Source organism: Pogoniulus pusillus, chromosome Z (assembly GCF_015220805.1).
Source record: "Pogoniulus pusillus isolate bPogPus1 chromosome Z, bPogPus1.pri, whole genome shotgun sequence".
Taxonomy (NCBI): domain Eukaryota; kingdom Metazoa; phylum Chordata; class Aves; order Piciformes; family Lybiidae; genus Pogoniulus; species Pogoniulus pusillus.
In genome coordinates this window covers 54,916,535-54,939,580 of record NC_087309.1, presented here as the reverse complement: position 1 = coordinate 54,939,580, position 23,046 = coordinate 54,916,535, and the positions used below count along the sequence as shown (strand labels likewise).

Sequence of the window (23,046 nt, the reverse complement as noted above, 5' to 3'; positions counted from 1 at the left end):
TCTGTTTTAATTTTGCTAGGGGTCATAATTACATTATGCAAAAGACAGCAACGTAATATTTTATTTGGATTGTTCATTAGAAGATAGAGCTTGTGAGCCTCATTTGATCTTTACTTACATAATGGTCTTCATTTTTTTTATAGACAATTTATTTAAGTCACCAAAATAATATGTATCCAGGCTGGTTTGCTGATATAATACTTGGAAAATCAGATTTTTAATTAGTTTGGTGAATTTTCCTATGTAGACAAAGGACATAGAAATGAATAGGGTTTACTTAATAACATGTGGGCCATCACAAGCTCTCTTTGCTTTTCAACATACAGATCATAATTCTGCTTACTCTTTCCAACTGATAACTTCGTTTTGTGGTTACTGACCCTCACTGACCAATTTGTTACCTTGTATAGCTCATAAATTATTTGCATTATTAATACCATGTGACTCTGATGCATCTATCTTAAGTTAAAAGAAACAAACAAAATGGTTTCAAGTTAGAAGTCAAGTGTATAAAAGAAGTCTGTTTTATTAACTGTATCTTAGATAAACGAAACTTTAAAATCCAATTTACTTTTCACCAGATACATTTGGTTTATACAGAAGTCAATAAAAGACAGTCAGAGACATTTTAATTTAAATCTGTCTTCACTCTCTTTTCTTTATGGCTTAATATAATTCTGAGTTCTGCTTTGAGTTTAATAAAGAGCTACAATTTTGTTTGTAAGATTTCATTTGTTTTAATTTCTGTCAGACATTTTTACAAGAAATCTATCCTACTTAAGCTACTGCAGGCAACAGTGGTGTTTTTATATCCAAAATACTAAGAATTGTGCTCTATGAGAAACTGTTCCAACATAAAGCAGTTTATTTTAATATCCCTGAAGAATGTTTCTTACCATTTTCTTTACTCATTCAATCTCCATTGATTTCATTGCTTCTTCCCTTTATATCTTTTGCTGGTTTATTAAACTACTTCTCTACCTACTGTAAAGGATTTTTTCACCCAAACAGGAAGATATTCAGATTAGGAGACCTTCTGAGATATTAGGTAGATAAATAACTTTCCAAAACGGCTATTTTCATATGAATGTATTTGAAATGATCAGGAATAAATTGTGACAGCATTGATTGAGAAGTTATTTACCCTAGCTAGGTGTCTATTTGAAAATAATTTGCATGTTGAGTCTTGTGTGAAAGAGCTGTCTGTTTGGTGTATGAAAGAGCAGCCTATATGGTTTATTGGCACTTGTCCTTAGAGAAGAGTGAGCTGTATGGTTTATTGGCACCTATCATTAGAGAAGGGCACCTGTATTTAAGAGACTAGCCAGAAAATCGGATTACCATGTTAATAATCAAATCTAAATCACCTTCCAAATTTTCTCCAATGTGTAAATGTCTAAGAGCTGTTCTTGTCATAAAACAGGGTGATCTAATCCAACATATTTAATAATATCACAAAATCTAAAATTTCTCATAGTTTCTAGTATCCTGTCTTTCAGTCTTGTTTTCTGACAAGCTGTAAGATTTATCTCAAATTACAGTTGTCATTCATGAGTCATCACCACCAACCATAAGAGGTCTCTTCTCACGCTATTACAGAAATTTGTCTTATTTTGTTACAAATGTGGATACGCATGAAGCATGCATAATATTTTCCACCTCCATTTACCCAATTTCTGTTGTTGTTTTTTTTATTTACCTGGATCCACTTTAGCATAAAGAAAATGACTTTTTTTTTTTTTTATCAGATTGAAGATGCACAATTTTTTATGCTGCAAAGGATTGTTAGATCATTTTGTATGACTTCTTACCCTTATGTAATTCTGACTTCTTCAACCGAGCACAGTGACATCTTTTGAGAAATAAAGGCATCCATTTGCAGATACCAAAAAGGCAGATAATCTTTTGTTCCCTTCTTTCAAAAGCATCAGAAAAATCGTTCATCACTATTACTGCCAAAAAAACACGTTTATATGGTACGAATTACCTGGAGGAGAGGGAAGCTTAGAGGATTTATGGTTCTTGTGCTTTTATAAACCTCTACTTCCAAGACTTTTTCTCCTGCTTTGGTTTCTTCTTCACAGCTGTGGAGCATTGTGGCTTCCAGAGATTTCAGTCTAGCAATGTGGCCAAGATAACTTGTATTTCTCTGCCTCTTTGAGTGCCTTGCTGCTCTGTTGTAATGTCACAAGTTGAGATTGTGCCATTTTTATGAGACAAGAAATGTGGGGAAAAGAGGGAATGATCCTATTAAGGTCAGCCATACCTACCTTGTCTGCATTTTGGCTTCAACAGCCTATTGTTCCTTGTTTCTCTTCAATAGAATCCAGCTTCAGCTTTCAGTCGTTGGTTTTTGATGTGTTTTCTGCACGAAAGCCTTGTTGCACCTTGTAGGTTGGTTGTAGTTCCAGCAGTTGAGTATTCTGGTAGAATCATAGAATCAACAAGGCTGCAAGAGACCTCCAAGATGATCCAGTCCAACATATCACCCAGCCCTATCCAATCAATTACACCATGGCTCTAAGTGCCTTATCCAGTCTTTTCTTGAACACCTCCAGGGATGGTGACTCCACCACCTCCCCGGGCAGCCCATTCCAATGCCAATCACTCTCTCTGGGAAGAACTTCCTCCTAACATCCAGCCTGTACTTCCCCCAGCACAACTTGAGACTGTGTCCCCCCCTGGTATTTGTGTGTCAGAAATCAAGACAGTGTTCTTGGAAACTCAATTTATTGCAATGTAGCACTACAATTACTGATTTTAAAACATTTTAACAGGCGCTACAGTTTTTATCATGAGATACTAAAGTAGGTAATTTTGAATCCTTGAGAATAGTTTCTGTTAATTCTTTTTATTTGAAAGTGCTTAAACTGGATACGAGGTGGCTTGCTACTCGTGTTCTCATTAACAGTCCATTTATCAGTGGCAAGGAGGCTTTGCCTTTCTAAAGCACAGAGGTTTTTAATTCTTTCTGATGAAATACATATCTGTTCTAGCACGGACACTCTACTTCTCTCTAAAAGCTGCCTTGCCATAAATGTTTCCAAAGTTTGATTTTAACAATAACCCGAACTAGACTTTACTTTTAGTTTCTCAGTTGTCATTTTCTAGTCTAACTACAGCTGTTTCCCTATTTCTGATCATGGACAAAACAGCCACAAAGGGAAAAAAAAAATAGAATCTTTTTGAAGAGCGATAATAGAGATGAGGCATACAGGTAACTGTGTGGTGGTCCAGGGTAAATGGATCAATTAGACTGTGCTTGAGAACTTCCAGCAAGGAAAATCAGCATGGGCAGCAATGTTTCATTTGAAAATTTGGGAAGGAGAAAGCAACTTGGCCTAAATTCCCTTTTTTTCTGTGTAATGTTTCTAGCCTGTGTGTGGTCATTAGGCTTGCTTTTTCCCCCTGTGTTGATTCCATTTATCCTTTCATAATCACTAGGGAAGATAGAGTTTTCTAATTAATACAATATGTCATGACTAATGTCAGTATGCATGTCTTACACACATAGATACTACTGGAGGTGTGCCTTTGCAGTAGATATTTTGACCAGTGTATCTGTTATGTATATTAAACTTGGATGTTATATTTATGAATTAATCAGTATGGGAGCTGGAGGTGGGAGAAAAAAAAGTTAATAAGTTTTTAAAACTTACTAGGGTTCTTTTAAATCACCATATGTTATACAATGCTATTTCACAGCTTTTTGTGTTCTTCTCTTTCTGCATATTTAAAGTTCTTCAATTCCAACGACTTTTACAAGTTCTTCCCTCCCTCCTCCCTCCTTTCTTCCCTCTTTCCCTCCTACCTCCCAAAACAAGAAGTGATTTCTCACAGATATGACAACAAAATAGTTGTCAACTGCCCTATGAAAAAAGGAGAAGCTAATTTTATGTATACAGTAAATACCAAACCAACTGTAGTATTTTTCTGCTAGACAGACACTGAATTCAGCCGCTGTTGATTAAATTCTGCTACTAAAATTATGGATAGTATTGTGATATTTGAAGTAGGATAGGGAGGGCTCTTTAAAAATGTCTATATAGAGAGAATGATGTGCTTTTAAAAGTGAAAGTGGTGGTTTCCATTGCTTTATTTTTGACCATTTAATGTAGCTAATTAATTGTATGCCTTTTTCTTACTGCACATCCTGTTGTCCTTGTCACTTCTTTCGGTTGGTTTTGCTCTTTTAGATGCCTAATTAAATTACAGTTAGGTTTTTTTTTTCCCCTCTGTTATTACCAAATTGATAAAAATACCCACTGATTCTAAAAGAATAAAGGAATGGGAATAGATGTGAGAGTAAATTACTCACATTTGAAGAAATATTACTTTGTATTTCAGTAGTGCTGTTTTCTTTTCCTTCTAAAAGACATAATTACCAACATTTCCAAAGGCTGGATCCCGCAGTCTATATAAGTCCTGACTTTCCATGTCCTTTTCTATCTGGGGCTGTTCCAACAGTGCTGGCAGCAGTCAGGGTGGCAGCCTGTCCCAGCACAGCTAATGGTGGAAACCTGTTGAATTGTTTGGGTTTGGGATTTGATTCTGTGATTCCAGAGAGATGAGATTTTGTTTCTAATTCAATTCCTGTTGCAAGCTGTGCATATCTCTTTCTGGTGTAGTTGGAGGTAGAACAAATGGAGGCCTTTCTTTAAATTCTTTTAAAGCATTTACTTTGTCAATTAAATTACTTTTATTTCAGCTCACCAGTAGATATGGTCATTTGATTTTGTGAGCAGGTTGGAAGGTACAATGGATTTTGAGGCTGTGATCCCACAATATATATGCAAGCAAAATGCATTTCTGACCTCGTTGGGGAGGTTTGCGTTCACATGGACTCTTGAACAAGGCCTTTCAGTAGAATATATACCCAAGACAGGAATTAAGCAGGAGTTACTATTGATCTGTAAGCAATCTGTCAAAAATTCTCTGATCAGGCTTTTTTACTATCTTGTCTTGAGTCCTTTTTTTAATGACATCTATTATCAGATTGAAATGGCGATTGAGACACTGCAAAAGTCTGATGGTCTGTCCACTCACAGAAGCTCTCTTCTCAACAGCCATGTAAGTTGTCTCTTCTTCACATACAGTCTCTCTTGCTTGTTCTGCATGCTTAGCCTGCCTCTAAATGTTTGTTTTATTTTATTACTACTTTTTGCTCTTAACCTTCTCATCTTAGTTGCTTGTAATATTCTACCACATCTCCCATGGCTTTATTTTGTCAGATGAAATGTCTTTATGGTATATTGCAGAGTGTTACTTGTTTCCTATGCTCTACACCTCTTAAGACAAGTTAACACATTTGACTGTTCTGCAGATTATAGTGTGACTGTCAAGATAACATTCAAATAATTCTAAATCAGCTGACTTTTGACATTTTAAATATAGTTGTCTACAAAGCAAAGTCTGGGTACCCTGTGTTAATCTGTGTGCATGTGAAGAGGAAAAGAACTAGAACCTACCATGCCTAAATAATATCTTTAGATTATTTCTAGGTATTTCTTCACTTATTCTGAACATAGACTTTATTATGAAATTACTTACATAAGAACCCTAGAGATTCTTATGATGTCCTAGAAAAAAAAAGTAAAAACATTCTTCTGATTTAATGTACAGAAAAATGTCTTCTGCAGCTGCCTTTTGATTTGTTCTTATACTGCAAATCATACAGTCAAGAAGTTTCTAAACACAAAGCTGAAAGATAACTGAGTAAAAATATGATCTCTGAATATAGTGATAGAGCCATTATGTGTAACTTTAGATTAAAGGAAAAAGCCCCCAAACTAATTTAAAACTTACTATGCAAATAACAGTATTACTTTGTAAGTTGTTAGTCTTTCTTGATTTTTTTTTTTTTGTTGGCATTTGTGGTTCTGTATTTTGTATTTTTACCATGCTGATTAGTTTGTATTCATCTTACTTCTTTTTTTCCTTCTCAGCTTTACTAACTACATAAGTTCAAATTCTTTGTTGTTTCACCAAAGAAATTTAAATGTGATTTGTGGTCTTAACATAAGAATACCACGGTAGAGGCTGTCTCTCAGAAATATATATTTTTAAATGTGTGTTCTAGCAGGTTTGGAATTGGGTGTTTGGGATTTTTTATGTATGAGTCTGGTTATGTCAAAGTCAAAACTAGAAATTTTGTGGAAATGTTATGTGAAGTGGTTTGTTTTCTTTAGAAAATGTCAAATTTGAAAGAGGAAAATCGTATAAGAGAACACTACAAAATGTTACGCAGAAGAACTTCTGGATTCCACCTTGGATGTTTATAAAAGTAATCGTCTTGAGGATGAGATTATATAAAAAATATTATCTAAATAATAATAGATAGTATTAGACAGACAACATCAAAATTGTTATTTAAACATATTTCTCAAAGGGAACCATTGCTTTTTTTAGACAAAGTGTCAGAAATTAAATTCAAAGTTAAGACTTAGAACACTTGAATTGTTGGTAAATTTATGTTTAATCCTATTATGAAGTTGGCATCTTTGTGCAAACGCAAGAAGAATTGCAAGTTAAGCTGCTGCTATACCCAAGTAAACTACGTTCTGCTCCTTAACGGTGCTATGTACTCTTCACAGTGTGCTCCTGAATAATGGGATTCACAACCAACTGTGAAAATGTATCATAATTTTTCTTTTTTGGCTGTGAAGGCTTTTTCAGAATTACTCTGATTAGGGACATTTCTTTGACCCTGTGAGAAAGAAATAAAATAGTCCCCATGTGTCTTTTTGTGCAAAGCAGACTCTCCTAGCCTTGGTTATTTAGGAGGAAGTTAACCATCTTGATCAAACTCACTGGATGTTTTGTCTGTATTTACAGCAATGCTTATTGTCTTTAAACTCAAGTAAAGACACTATGGAGGAATTAATGGTTAGCATTTATTCAAATAATTTGGTTTAATAGGCTTTGAAATATCACTCTGGTGTGCATGTTTAGTTAGCTTTCACTTGGCAGACAGTATATTAATAGAGACTGGGGTTCTCATCCTGTACTTCTGAGGTTTTCTAGGAGGGGCCTAAATTAATTCACCAGTTGATGGGAGTTTGTTATTTTTCTTTCCTTTCCAAATTTGGTTTTGTTTAAAATTGACTTATTAATTGATAGTTGAATGTTACAAACATTGCAACATAAATGGAGTTGAACTCAATTAAACAGGTCCAAATACGAGTATCTATACATGTGTGTATATATCTGAAATACCTAAATATATAGGTATTTCATAACTTTACTCAACTCATCCATACAGTATGGACAGTACTGTGAGTTAAAAAGCCAGGATTCAAAACAGATAAGCTCAGTTGTAAAACTGTATTTGATCTTGGTAGAAAAATGTGGGGTTTGTAAGTTGCTCACAATAGTTTTACAGTATTTGGACATAATTTTTGTTTTTAAATCTTATGTTAACTACACTTTCTTGCAGGCTATAATCTAGAAAGTAATTACTTCAAGCCTTTGTCATTAAGTTACTCACCAAGGAACAAAAATCCTTACATTGCACTTGTCTTTTGGTTTGAGTTTTTCAGTGTTGAATAATGCAAGTTGTAACTTAATTAACATCAGTTAGAAGTTCATACAGTTAATGAAGTTCACTTAAAATGATTCATAACAGGTTAGAAGCCACCTGGAGCAAAATATCTTTATTTCTATATACAGAATTTAACTGAAAGATAATATTATTTTGTTTGTCACTCTTTTGCGATTGACTTTTTTTCCCCTTGGGGAAAAATGGATATACTTGACATTCCATATATGTTCTGATCAAATCACAGATTTAGTAATATATAGTAATATATGGCAGAAGTTATGTAAATGTGTGCTATATAAATACAGATGAGATAATGATTTCAAAGATAAAATTAAACCGGTGAAAGATACAATAGCATTTGTTCCTTAGGTCGGACAGGCTTACGTCAGGTCAGTAGTCAGATAAGTTTAATGCATTCAGACTAATATTAATGTTTGCAATGAGACTTTTCCTTCAGGTTTATTTCAAAATGACAGATGCTCAGTTTGGAAGAACGTGTGTGTGTGTGTGTGTGTGTCTGTGTTAAGGCTTTTAAAATGATGATGATTTTATAACTAATATAAAGATGACAAACTCTACTTCTTCATTTTGTCTATTTGAAATGCAAAATTTGCTACAAACTAAGCTAAATTATGTCTTGGGAGCATTTACATCTTAGTTTTGTACAGTTTTCTAGAGCTTATGTTTAAGAAACATGGGAAAAGTACAGGCTTGCTTTCAGTAAAAAGCAAATATGGAAATGGTGTTTGATCTTCAAGACATTTTATAGTAATATTTTTCTATTGTGTTGGTGGATTTTTCACTGTGAATAAAACATAGGTTTAAATTCACTATATTTGTTATCATCTGTGCTTTAGTACATAACAGTTTTGTGATAAAGAAAGGGTCAACACTGAAACATTTCATGGCTATAGCACACTGAAATATTCGTGTTCTTTGAATGGTTAAGTTCCACTGAACATTGATGGAATAGAATTTGTGCGCTACTCTAAGAGAAAATCTTTCTGAAAAGAAATAAGTAACACATAGACCATGTATATCTTTTATTGTCACTTAATAATTTGTGCTTTGGTTATACTAGCTACTGCTTTACTGATCTAAATTGAAAATTATTAGACATTGGTGTGAGTACCTAGCTCACGAGAGTACAAGTTTGTAGCAAGTCTTGAAGGCAGAAGTTTGCCATTTCACTGGGTAATGAAATTAAATCCAGAGTTCTGCTAAGGTCTCTGATGCAGCCAAGTTTGAATATTCAGACAATACTATTTTAGTATAAATAATTAGGAAAAGATTTTTTTTTTTTAAATAAATTACATGTGTGAATCATTCAGGCTATACCTACCTAAAGGAGAATTTCAGGGAACTGAAACCGTGGCAAATAGTGAGAAAAGATAAGGAAAATGTTAGCATATGAAAACGTAAACCAGTGGAATTTGAGTATATCCTCAAATTACATGGTTTTTTAACTTATTTTACATTCTCCTATAATACTAAATGTAGGAGTACTAAATTGCAGTTTTACTTTCTTTGTATAGTAGAGGTGTTTCACTGGTGTGCTCTACTTGGAAAGTCCAATGATGTTACATTATTAAGTCTTTCCTTGCATATATCTAAAATGACATACCACAATTACATTAATATATTAAGACTTTTTCAAGGCTGTCTCTTCCATTAGACTGGAAATCAAAGGCAAACAGGCTGCAACTGAAAGGGACTCTACTCCTAATGCTTTAGAGACATACCAGTTGTTTTCAGGGTTACTTAGGTTGCTCTGTGTTTAAATGCAATAGCTTTGCTGTTATAAGTACCCTAGAGTAAAAAAACATCCTATTTAGTTAAGCATCATAGTTTTTTTGACATCAAGTAAAGAAAAACAGTACAGTATCCCGGTTTTAGAAATACATTAAACAGCTATTATTTGTCCAAATAGTTTGTTTTCTGCAATTTATGTGCATTACATTCATGATTACTTTATTTCTTTGCAGTACTAACAGTTTGTGTCAAAGCCATGGATACCTTTATCAAGTATTGGTACTGAATTAAAAGTGCTTTAAGAAGTGGGTACTTATCTGAGGTCACAAGAACAATGAGATCTTAAAGCACTGTGGTATAGCTACCATTTAAGGAAACTTCAAAGAAGGAAGTAATTGTTTAATAGATGTGAGGAGAGGTTTTAAAACTGTCCTAAGTTAATTTTGCATGGCTAAGCTGTTTTAAATAAAGTAATAATGTAGGGTTTTTCTGTTTTGCGTGTGATACAGCTTCAGTGGCTTTTAGACAACTATGAAACTGCAGAAGGAGTGAGCCTTCCGAGAAGTACCCTTTACAACCATTACTTACGACATTGTCAGGAACACAAGTTGGATCCAGTCAATGCTGCCTCCTTTGGAAAACTCATACGGTCAATCTTCATGGGATTACGGACCAGAAGACTTGGAACTAGGTTTGTGTTAATGAAATCCTGAATGGTAACAGGAAATACATTTAATGAGTAAGAAACTTGCATCTGCTAGTCGAAGCAACAAATAAACCTGTTTATCAATATTAGTGGTTTTCTGACCGTTCTATCCCTTAAGCAGTTTTATGCTTTCCCAGATGTTACTGTACCATTACCTCTGATTTTGACAACTTCTCTGTTTACATTTTTGATAAGTGCATTGCATATTATTAGCAGTACAAACAAAATGTAGCTGCCTGTTTGAAAATTACTAAGGGTTTGTGTTTGTCCATTACTAGATAAGTTGTATATATTCCCACTGTATTTTTGTCACTCAACTGGATTATGAGTTAAAATGCTGGGTATTATTTGTTTAAGAGAGTGAATTGATTTCCCAAAGGTGGTAAAATGACATCCATGTAGGACAGGAGAGTCAGACCTAATTTGTGAGTACTATGTTCTGGTCAGTGTAAATTGTAAAGTAAATATAATGCAGATGCATAAAACTAGTTTTATTATTCTTTTAATTCTTGCTCTTCTGTAAAGGGGAAACTCCAAATATCATTATTATGGGATTCGTGTCAAACCAGACTCTCCTCTTAATCGACTGCAAGAGGACATGCAATATATGGCTATGAGACAACAGCCCATGCAGCAGAAGCAGAGGTAAAGTGTGAAATGACCATGAGTGCTTATTAATATTTCTAGTTCATAAAGCTTTTCCTTTTCCTTAGAAGAAAAATCTTCTGCTGTGAAAAATAGAAGTTTAATAGATACTCTGTCGGTATCTATGAAGTGAGGTATAAGTCAGCATAAAGGAATATTTACCTCAAAATTGTCATAAGTCTGCAAACACTAATAAAAATAGAGTTATGGTATGAACAGACTCTTCTTAATTGAGTTCATATCTCACAAGCTGAAAAAACTTGAATTTCAAGTTCTGCAGTATGTTTTCATTACTGTATCATTTTGCATACAAGCTGCTATAAGAGAGATTATGAATGAAGTTCAATTTGGTGTTTATTTCCTCTCACTGCTAAGAGTTAATATGACCATAATGGCTTCCCTCTAGCTTGATTAAAACATTATGTCTCAGCATCTGCCATTCCTGAAGACCCTTGGAGAGTTCAGAAGGATTTAGTAGCAGTGACACAGTGACCAGAAAGGACTGCACTAGTGGTGAAAGACTGATAAATACACATATGAAAAACTTGTCTTGTACAGAAACTTTCAGGAAAAAAATTCAACTCAGTACATTTATGTGAAACCAAATTTTATTTGACTGATGGTACTGACCTTCCATACTACTCTAAAGCGAAGTATCTTAAGGTGTTTAATTTCATGAAACTTTCACAATTTACAGACTTTTACAATTGGTCTTTGAAAAATGTATTTTGTCTCTGCTCTGAATGCCATCAAGCATATTAGCATATTGTTTAGGCTATAGGCATCTTCACAGTGAAGGTGTTTATCCCACAGAATATAGCAAATTTGCACTGAAAAATGGAAACCCAGAAATCACTATTACTATAGATTATTCATACTTGCCTGCACCAGAAAACTAAAACATTTTCTAATAGAAACAGGGTTTTTTTAAAGCCAAGTGTAATGAGTCCTGAATATTTGGAAAGTGCTGATTACAGTAGCAATTGTAGAAAAAGATTAAACAAATATATTGAATTATTCCGTAATCTAACCTACTTAATTACAGCCAGTCTAGCATGAAGCTAGAGTCATGAGCTTTGGTCCATTCTTCTTTCTTTCTAGCCTTACTTTTTCATTTAGTGTAGTCTTTGGCCATAGCATGATTTTACATTCTTGGAATAAAAATGTCTGTACGTTTTCCTTGATTAATTTTAATGAAAAGTGAGATATGCTTGTGTTTTGTAGCCCTCAGAAACTAGAGGCTTGGGGAAAGTGTAAAAATCACATTCAGTGCACAACTTACAAATGAATGTGTGTTTTTTAAGATTTCTTCCACCTTTACAGAACCTGCTTAGTATCTTATTTCAGTGTCTGATCTATGTCTGTATGTATCTTTATCATAATTATCTTTGTGTATTGAATAATTTATTAAGAAGTAACTGAAGGGCTGAATATTATAATGTGCAGGGTAACCACTCTTTCCTCATATTTATTAATATTTCTAATGTTTGTTTTGTCCTTTAAATTAGTGGTAAACTGCAGTCAATACACTTTTTTTTCCATTTAGTTAGACTAATTCTGCCACCTTTATCAAACAGAAATAATTGGATAAATACTTCTAGTCCTTTTAGGCAAAGGCTGTAGACTGAGTGTAGGCTACAGATTATTTTTCTTCCTTTCTTTTCTTAGTATCTCCATCTATTTAAGTATGTAATATATCAGTTTTGGATCAAACATGGGCAAGACAGTGAATGGACATTGGACAGAGATTGTTAGGAAGTAATAACTGATATCCAACTCAGATACTATGTACAGTTTCAGCCTGACTAGCATAAACACCACTTTAAACTTTACTATGATTTCTCTTTTCCATAAGCATTCCTTGTCAGGCCATTTAAGCAAATCATTACTGGAGATGCAATTCTTAAAGTCAAGTTCCATTTTTAACTTGTTTTTATGGAATGCTTCATAGGTGGAAGCTTGTGCCTCAGAAGCTAGATTGCTTAGTTTAGGGATACTGATAGAGGTATACTTTTCTTTAGGGAAATCATAACAAAGTATGTTTTAATTTATATTTGCACAAATGAAGTTTCAGCTTTCCAGATGATTTCAAATATATCTTTTAGTTCTTGCACACAACAGTTAATTTTTTTTCTTTCTTTTATGGGAGATGAGCACATAGGTAAGTTGTGGGGGTTTTTATAGATGTTGTTCACACTGTGTATTTATTTTATGGAGAATATAGTCTGTTTCTATTGTTGTCTTTCCTCTGTTCTCATCTTTTCTTTATACACAATTCAGTCAAAAATTACCGTTAAACAAGCTATTATTGATCCAAAGTATGAACTATTTATAGATCTTTTTAAAAGGGATTTGAATTCATGCACAGCAGAGAAAGTATGCATTTTTATATTGGCATTCTTTTTTGATGATAGCAAGGTATCATACTCCAATAAATAATGACTTTGGTGAAACTGGTCTACAAGTTTGCTGATACACAATGTCCTAAAATTATAGTGAGAGGGCTTTCTTGATGAACTACTAAACAGCTTCCTAATGGAATAGTTCAGAAAAAAAAATCATGGTGTTTCTGTTCCACAAGTGTAGATACTTTGTTTACAGTATGGTTATGATACTGAGATGATTGTGGCTTAAAAAAGGAAAATAAGAAGTTCTACCTGGGCTTCTGGATGAGGTTTATATCAACAGTGCTTATTGGACCGAGAAGAGGTGTTTCAGAAGCTCACATGTGAGATTTGCATTCCTTAAATTTCTTTAGAGTTTTACCATGTTTGGTATCAGATAGCCATGCTTTCATTGAAATACAGCCTCCACGATGTTTGCGAGGCTTTATGATGTTACTTACAACAGTGTACTAGGAAGCATTTTTGTTTGGTTCAAGTGCTAGGAGGCAATGAATACAAACTTGATCGACACACTAAAACTTTCTGGTAGCATCCAGAAGCTTCTGATTTATTTCTTTTCTGCTTGCAGGTTTCGCATCTTCAGTGATTTTTTTTTTTTTAAGTATTTGAGTTTCTTCAATTTTCTCATAATTAACAGATTTAGTATAAGTTGCTTGTGGTGTTGAAAGCTGTTTGAATCAACTTTGGCTTTCTGCTAATTTTAAAAGCTGATTTTTGTCTCCTAGGAGCATTAATGGTAGCATTTTGTTTGCATACAGCAGTAAAATGCTTTAACATACTTCACATATTGTAATGCATAAAGTCACCATTTAGTTATATAGTTGAGTACATCATCTCACTAGTGAAGTTCTAGTGATAAAACACAGTGATAGAATTAAAATTAAAATAAAATAGAAGTTAATCCTTAGAGCATAGTTCCATTTCTTTCCAGAATGTCTATAGTTTGTTTTCAGCAAGCCAAAAGCATGTAAAACTTATATTTTTAGAAAAAGAGAGAACATTTTAGATTACTGCACAAGTTGGACTTTTAAGAAAAATACTTAGAGTAAAATTCAAAAACTGGCAGCATGGCAACAGTAAACAACAAAATCTACAGAAAATGTAAGTGAAAAAGCTGCCATTTTTTGTCTGTCAATCCATTTTGGCTCATTGTTCTGGGGCTTTTCAGATTATTTCTTTTCCCTCCTGATTTCATATATGCATGTAAGACCAAGCAGGCATTGTAATATAATTTCTTTTTCTGCTTTATTTTATTAATGAATATGGATTAATTTTAGTCAGGGACTTGATAATCTGTTCTACAGTGAGAGAAGAAGTTCCTCTTAATGGAATTAAGTCACAGTCTGTGGAAGTCAGTGAGGCTATATTCTAAATTAACTGCAAAGTGAGACCACTGTGTCTTTCAGTGTAATTACTGAATTACTTCATTCCATGTTTTGATTTCAGTGACCTGGAGTTATTTTGTTTTGGTTTTGTGGTTTTCATAACTGCACAAATTGACAAAATGTTTGCTGTTAACTAAAGATTTTGCAAACTTCTAGTGTTTATACTAATCTGTATAAAATTCAGATAGGATCCTTTCTGGGTAAAGTACCATTAGAAAGGAGTAATATCCACTTAAGGTCAGTTACTATTTTCTGTTCCCAGTTTTCTAGCACCTAGTATTTTAAAGGAAAAGAGTGAAAGACAAAATAAGGTACAAGTGGGTCAAAAAGGGAAACAGAGGAAAAGTCTGGATAACCTTAAAAATACAACTCTTACAAGTTAAGGAATTGTAACTGTTTTTCCCATGCACCAAAAGTGGCATGAATTGAAAGAATTCTCAAGAGCTATTTCATAAACACTCTGTGTTTATGTTTAATCTGAAGCTCCTGAAAAAATATTTTTTTTCTTTCTTTCTTTTTTTCTTTTTTAATTAAATTTTGCAAGCTATTTTTCTAATGCTGTAGAAACTTCTGGGACGAGTGACCTGTCACAGTGCCAGAATTAAGAATTTTGTCCAGCGTATTTTACATAAAGCACAGTTGAGTAAGGAGGTGGATAATCCTGATTCCTAGCACCCTTGGATTAAATTGGCTTTTATACTTTAATTAGAAGGGTTTTTGCATAGCTGAAGATCTCTTCATGAACTGTTATTTTTATGTATTCAAAACATTTTGAAAGTAAGCTTTCTGTCTGTCTTTTGTTGTCTTATATTTAGATTCATGTCAGGTACGCCTAACATATTGAATGGATATTTTGCATGGGAACTTCAGTGAGAAATAACTTGGTAATTACACGAGACAATGGTGGTTTATGTGTACTGGAAACAAATTGAAGTGTTCCCAACTGATTAACCTGTTTCTCAAAAGCAATGCATTGTGAAAATTCTTGTCACATTCCCAAAGTTAGCATGGAGTTTTGCAGTCTGCACAACAATTCCAGTTAGAGTGATCTTTAAAACACGCTTCATTTAGCTTTGGGGCTTCTCTTATTTTCCTTTCCAGTAGCTAGAATTCTTTTCCAAAAGTGCAGAGTGTCCAAGATATTACCTTTAAAACCTGAGACAGTAGATTCTTAGTTGCATTCAAAGTGACAGCCATGACCTTCAGCTCGTCAGACTGCTGCTGACACAACACTTAACCATGCAAACCAACATGCCCATTTGCATCATTGTGATTTTTGTCCTTCATAAAAGATTCTGAGAATTAACTAGTGAAAGGTTTAAGTTTCCAAGTGGCTTTCTCAAGCCTTATGTGCTTATGAGAGAAATTTGTTTGATTTGGGAGTCTTTCATTGTCCTCAGACAGTAATGTTGCTTTTGCTTAACATAATGAAACATTTTTAAATAATGTAATTAATGTGAAGTTGAACTATTTGGAAAGGAAAGGATTTGATTCCTTTTGGTGTAAACAAGTTAGTCTTTTCATATGCTCTTTATAAGCTAAATTTCACAAGATATTGGTAGTATTACTGTAACATCACCTTTATGAATTATTTTGTAATGCTTTGTTAATGCTCTAGCTTCACTTAGAAATTGTTTCTATTGCTAATTATATATATATAAATAAACTATTTTCTTACTTTTCCTCAAATTTTTACTTTGAGAAATCAAAGTGAACATAGATTGTATCATCTCATTTATGAAGAAGTGAACAGAAAGGATAATTTGGTACTTGATATCTTTGTAGGTATAAGCCTATGCAGAAAGTGGATGGAGTTGCAGATGGCTTCACAGGAAGTGGTCAACAGACAGGCACATCTGTTGAACAAACTGTAATTGCCCAAAGTCAACATCATCAACAGTTTTTAGGTATGAGAGCAGGTTTTATACTGCTGTTTAAATAAATTAGATGAATGTCATTATCAGTGTGAACATCAAATCACACTGTTGCAATAGTTGTCTCTAAAGTTATTGTGCTGTCTTTAAAATTCTTACAAGGCGGCGCTTAAATTACATGTACCATGTTGTGAGCTTTATGTAATACATAATAGGCATCATGTAACTATAAGAGGAAACCCATGCAAATTCTGTATTTTTGCAATAAACTTACTATCCATTAAGTTTATGAAATCACAGTGCCATCGCTGTATGAAGTTTTACTAGACATTGAACTTGAAATTCGTGTGAAGAAAGTTCCCTGCTTGTGCATTACAGTCTCATTTTATATCATCCAAGGAGGAGCAGTGCTGTTGCATTGCTACTGCACTTTACCTGTCCTGCTTTGAAAGTGTGCTGCAGTGCTATAAGTAGAAATAGTGAATAGTTTCAACCAGAACCCCTAAAATGATATTTAAAAATAGCCAAGTGGTGGATTCATTGATCCACCTAAGCATGGGCTCTTAGTGTAAGAAACAAATGGTGATTTAGTTAATGGTTTATGTGGAAAGACTCTTTGGCTCCATTGTTACAGAAGATGCACAATTATGTGGTTGGAATTTTCAAGCCCCAAATCCTTTTTCTGGATTTCACTGTTAATGGGAATATGAGGGTAGCACTAAATTGTTTTGACTCTTCCTTTCCAGGTACTTTTTGCTCCATCATTTTTCTCTTATACCAGCTTGTCTCTTGGAAACATTTATATCAAATAGTGAAAAAGCACTTTGCTTGGTAATCTATGGAATTTCAAATAAACATGTATATTGAATCTGCTAAGCCACTTCATACTGGGCTGCATAGAAACTCTTCAGATGAACAAGATAAAAACTATTCAAGGATTAATCTTTCCTACACTGACGTACATATTTTCCTTCATAAGATAATACTCTGAAAGTGTGTGTTAGCTTTTTTATATAGGTGTAGTATGTGCATGACATCTTTTTAACATCTTCAAGAATAGTTTTATTGGAGGTTTTGATGGAAAAATACTGGATGAATTTGTTTCCAATTTTAACATTCAACAGGTATGAAAGACTTTTCTCTTTGAATGTTATGACCTTTTGGAATGTATTTGTTTGTATCACCCTTAAGTTTGTTTTTTTTTTTGTTATCATTATATAACTGGCACTGTTCACAACAGTCTTCTTTTATTCTGTTGTCATGGAAACAGATGCATCTCGAGTACTTCCAGAGTTTGGAGAAGTAGAAATATCTTCTCTGCCAGATGGTACTACCTTTGAGGACATCAAATCACTTCAGAGTCTTTATCGAGAGCACTGTGAGGTATTTACTATAAAACCTCTTATTTTTGAAGTTCATGACTTCTAGTCAAGTACAGGGCTACAGTACAAGGCAGCAAGGCCAAGTATACTGCAGCCGTGTTAGTGTTAACATGACTTTCCCCCAGGATACTTTGATTATATCATTGGAAATGACATTAGTAAAAACCTTTTCCTGGAGGCTCTGCTTTACATGGGGGAAAGAGTAATATATATAACACACATTGAGAATAAAATGTAGCTATGTGTATGCTTTTTTAAGGATGTTAGAGAAGTTAGAACTTCAGATGGTACATGCAGGTCTAGTTTTGTCAATAAGAGATGTAAATCAGGTTAAATTATAGCTGGGTTTTGGGGTTTTTTTCTTTTTACAGTAAAAGCCATAACTTCCCATTTTAAAGAAGCACTGAGATATTTAAGCTATGTTTGATAACGAAGAATATATAAAATATTTTTGAATGTATTTTCAAACCTCTACTGAATCATGAAAATGAATAAACGAACCTGTTTCCTTTGTGTTTGCAGTAGCATTGGGTATTTTCTTGGGGTGGATTCCTCTGATGCTTATGTAGGCCATGTCTTTTTCTGCAGGCTTCTTTGCATGTGCACTTGGCCTTACTCAAGTCTCCAAGCACACTCTTTATAGTGCATAATTTACGGATATCAAGCACATTAAACCAGATAATATTTCTAACTTGACAATGTACAGTTTGCCTTTCCTCCGTTAGGTGATGGAGGAAAAACAACAGCAGATCTAGATGGAGCTTGGGGAAGCTAGACAGGAGACTATCTGTACTTGTGTTTCATTTTCTTAGGCAATACTGGATGTGGTTGTGAATCTTCAGTTCAGCCTGATAGAAAAGTTGTGGCAAACTTTCTGGCGCTATTCTCCCTCTGCTCCACCTGATGGCACTACTATTACTGAACCAAGGTCAGCAAACATTTCTTTTTTGTTGATAAGATAATTCAAATGCCAAAGGAAAAAAAAAATCTCACATGTTTTACCTGCACAGGAATAATGTTTTTTCATGTGCTATTTTTTCAGATTAAATTTATGTTTGGTAATAGTTTTGTATAGGCTGGATTTATATCAAACTGCAGTCATGAGACTATCATGTTGCCCATTTTCTTTTCTTTGCTTGGAAAACTGCAGTAGAGATGTCTTTTCCCGGTATCATAGAATCAGCCAGGTTGGAAGAGACCTCCAAGATCATCCACTCCAACCTAGCACCCAGCCCTATCCAATCAACTAGACCATGGCACTAAGTGCCTCATCCAGTCTTTTCTTGAAGACCCCCAGGGACGGTGCCTCCACTACCTCCCTGGGCAGCCCATTCCAATGCCAATCACACTCTCTGTCAACAACTTCCTCCCAACATCCAGCCTACACTTCCCTCAGCACAACCTGAGACTGTGTTCTATTTATTTTTTTTTAAGCCTAAAGGATCGTTCATTTGTGAGCTGTAGCACAGCTGTCAAGGCATTTTTAAAATCCATGTGACGTGACACAACATGTGAAGAATTTCCTTTGATTGTGTTATCTTTACAGTAGATTTTAACACCTATTACAGGTTTTTACCTGCTGCAAATGCAATATCTATTACTGTGTTTGCTACATTTTTTCACACCAGCAATCTGAGTGAAATAGAAAGTCGCCTTCCAAAAGCAAAGCTGATTACTCTGTGCAAGAATGAGGCTATTCTGAAATGGATGTGTAACTGTGACCATGTGATGTACCAGGCTTTGGTGGAGATTCTCATTCCTGACGTCCTTAGACCTATTCCTAGTAAGTTGAATGCCTAAAACATCTTGTAAGAATTTTTATGCATGTGTTGGTGGTAGTGGTTTGGTGCCTCACTGGGCAACTTTAGGGATAACTTTGAAAGTTAATGTGTACTGTATATCTTTTATCCTTAATTTTGTTTTGTAGGGCATTGTGCTGAGAGTTGATGTGTGCTTTGTCTTTTAAAAGTAACAAGATTTTAATGCAACTGGAAGATCTATTTTTTAATATATAGTTTCATATTAAAGATACTTATTTCTTTGTGCGTTCTATTTCCACGTGAAAATGTTTTCCTTTTACCCTGGCTCTACTCTACCTGATAGACTTAGACATCTAAGTGCTGTGTCCCTGAGCCAATGTGCACTAGTGTCAGTCAGTCCTTACACTAAATTCAGTCATTTTTAATGTCAGTGTTACATATTAATCTCTTTTTAGTCTGAAAAATAAATATATTTATGATCTTTGTGTATCCATTCTTGGGTGGTTAGTCTTTTATTCCTTATCAGTGGCTACTGAAACAAATGTTCATTACTATAAATGTGATAAAAGAAATTGAGTGAGTAACTCCCAAGATTTTTTTAGTCATTTTTTTTATTGTTTACTATTATTTCTGTTATATATGCTGCGTGAAAGAGTCAGTAGCTGTCTGGCTATTCAACCATTACAAGGAGGACAGTTTTCTTTTCAAAGTTAATTTTACTAGAATCCATCAGTGCTCCAGCAATGGTTGGGTTTTTTTTTTTATAATCTTAGAATCATAGAATCAGACAGGTTGGAAGAGGCCTCCAAGATCATCCACTCCAACCTAGCACCCAGCCCTATCCAATCAACTACACCATGGCACTAAGTGCCTCATCCAGTCTTCTCTTCAACACCTCCAGGGATGGTGACTCCACCTCCTCCCTGGGCAACCCATTCCAATGCCAATCACTCTCTCTGGCAAGAACTTCCTCCTAACATCCAGCCTAGACCTCCTCTGGCACAACTTGAGACTGTGTCCCCTTGTTCTGTTGCTGGTTTCCTGGGAGAAGAGACCAACCCCCACCTGGCTACAGCCTCCCTTCAGGTAGTTGTAGACAGCAATGAGGTCAGCCCTGAGCCTCCTTTTCTCCAGGCTAAACAACCCCAGCTCCCTCAGCCTCTCCTCATAGGGTTTGTGTTCCAGGCTCTTCACCAGCCTTGTTGCCCTCCTCTGTACACGTTCCAGCACCTCAACATCTCTCTTGAATTGTGGAACCCAGAACTGGACACAGTTCTCAAGGTGTGGCCTGACCAGTGTTGAGTACAGGGGAAGAATAACCTCCCTTGTCCTGCTGGCCACACTGTTCTTAGTACAAAATGTATTTGTGTGAAGAAGGATGGAGTTCTTTACAAACATTTATTGTCTGGCTTACGCAGTTTGTAGGAAAGCTTGATCTCTGTAGAAGAAAGGGGCTTGTAAATGCTTCATCAAATGCACACTTATAATGATTTTCCTGGGTAAATGTTAAAATTTCAACAACAATTGCTGCAAGTAGGGAAAAGTATTAATGTGGAAAGCACTTGAAGTAAGCACATGATTTTTTTTAATTTTTTTTTTTCAGGTCCACATTTTCACCACTTTTCTTTTAGAAAAGTCTTACTGTGCTCCTCAGCTGTGTAATACCTACTACTACAGTACCAAAAAAAAAAAGCCAAACAAAAGCAAACACATCAACCCTGCCATGGAGAGAGAAAGAAAGGCTTTATTTTTAACCTTTATGTAAAGTTTAGCAGTCAAAATATTTTCCCATCCACACAATGAATAAGGAATTGCTGTGCATAAACCAGCAAAGTCCTTTTTCTAAGAAAAGTGAAATGCTCTCTCCATCTGATTCAGTAACAAAGACCATAATTATCTAATGTCTCTGGTAATAGAGCAGAGCTATTATGTTTTACAATGGGCTTTATACAATGGACTTCCACTAGTGACATCACGGACAGCATAAGTTTGCCTGTCAGTTAATCTCTATTAAAAGCGGAGAATTTATGTCCGTATCCTATAACACAATTCCAGACAGACAAAGATTTAAAGTACTGGAAAGACTATAAAGCCTTGTTTTTAGAAGATTTGTATGTCAGAGTTTTCAGCTGACAACTCAAGATTTTTCAAGTGCTTACCCAAACCAAACTTTCTACCAGTAACTGCTGTTACAGTATGATTTACCATGTGTCCAGTAAAAACTAGTTATCTCAGACCATAATCATCTTGTAATTCTTCATGTTTTTATTGTGGTAGCCAGATAAATGTAAAAGAGAGCGTTCAGATTGCAGGTAATTCAGGTTTGGTTAGTGGCTAGATGTGTGCTTAAGGATGAAGCATGAGAAAAATTCTGTACTTAATATCTCCAAAGCTCATTAGAAATTCATGGTTGTTCCATACAATACTGATGCCTGAATATCTACTTTAGCTATTTTATTTATTCAGAACATACAATTCTTTCCTTTCTTCTTAGTTAAAGGCCTTTCTCAAAGCCTGGGCAGCTTTTCCACATTTATTTTTCATAAAGATCAGCATTACAGTGATGCAGATAATTTTGTAATGCATAGTTGAACACAAACTATTCATAAATGAAATGAAAAAGAAGTAATATTTTACATAAATGTCTAAGTATCATTCATACAATATTTACACTGTTCCTTTGACTTTGCATTTTCTTGTTCTGTAGGTAAGTGTGAATACATAGTTAATCAGTAAGTTAACAGAAATAATTTGCAAAGTAGCACAAATGAGCCAGGTGATTAGAAGTATTGAAGAAAAGAGCTTGTTCTTCATGTGGAAGCCTCAAGGGAGAAAAAGCCCTGTTACTGGAGAGTGTTCAGCTAATACAGATAATTTATAAGATCAAATTGGTTTTAGACAAGCATCCAAATCTGGTCAGTTATATGAATTACCAATACAGATTATATTGCTTATAAGTATATTGAAGGTATGAAAAAGATGTCATGAAGAATAGATTTTATTTTCTTCTAATAAATTTAACTTGACAGTAGAAAGCTTTATTTTAAAAGGGAATAATCAATAATTTGGATGGTAAAAGAGCACATTTTGAAGCCATGTTCTATCTGCATTAATTTCTTATTCCACCGGAGTATTCAGTTTTATAAACAGAATCCAGTCTGTCTCTATTTGGACTGTTTCTTCACACATGTAGCTAAAAGATTTGAAAAAGAAATACTATTTCTTCTTAGTTTTTTTTTCCACTTCACCAATATACACTCTCCTGGTCTTTAGAAATCTGCAGATTTTTCTTAGTCTCCTTTTTGCAGCTGTTTGAATGGATGCTATTATGTCAGTGTGCAAGTGGTAGACAAGGGAAAGCAAAGTTTCTCCTGCTTTGGATGTAGTCTGCCTTAGCAGGGCCTTTGACAATGTCTCCTATGATGTCCTAGTGAGCAAGCTCAGGAAGTGTGGGATGGAAAAGCAATGAGGTGGATTAGGAACTGATTACAAGACAGAGTTCAAAGAATGGTGATCAATGGTGCCAAGTCCAGCTGGAGAGCTGTATCTAGTGGAGATCCCCAGGGATCAGTGCATGGTCCAGTCCTGTTACAACAT

At 34.7% G+C, this 23,046-nt stretch overlaps 1 protein-coding gene across 2 annotated transcripts in view; it reads left to right on the top strand.

The window, feature by feature from the left end:
* Positions 1-23,046, top strand: part of RFX3 (regulatory factor X3) — a 122,034-nt gene that overhangs the window by 86,786 nt on the left and 12,202 nt on the right. The window contains exons 5-11 of one of the 2 annotated variants that reach the window (XM_064176607.1): positions 4,996-5,070; positions 9,802-9,983; positions 10,524-10,643; positions 16,219-16,340; positions 17,578-17,690; positions 18,502-18,617; positions 19,318-19,472. In XM_064176607.1, the coding sequence (XP_064032677.1) occupies positions 4,996-5,070; positions 9,802-9,983; positions 10,524-10,643; positions 16,219-16,340; positions 17,578-17,690; positions 18,502-18,617; positions 19,318-19,472 (883 nt within the window). The remainder of the gene's footprint in view (positions 1-4,995; positions 5,071-9,801; positions 9,984-10,523; positions 10,644-16,218; positions 16,341-17,577; positions 17,691-18,501; positions 18,618-19,317; positions 19,473-23,046) is intronic. The other variant, XM_064176608.1, reaches the window with a different exon arrangement.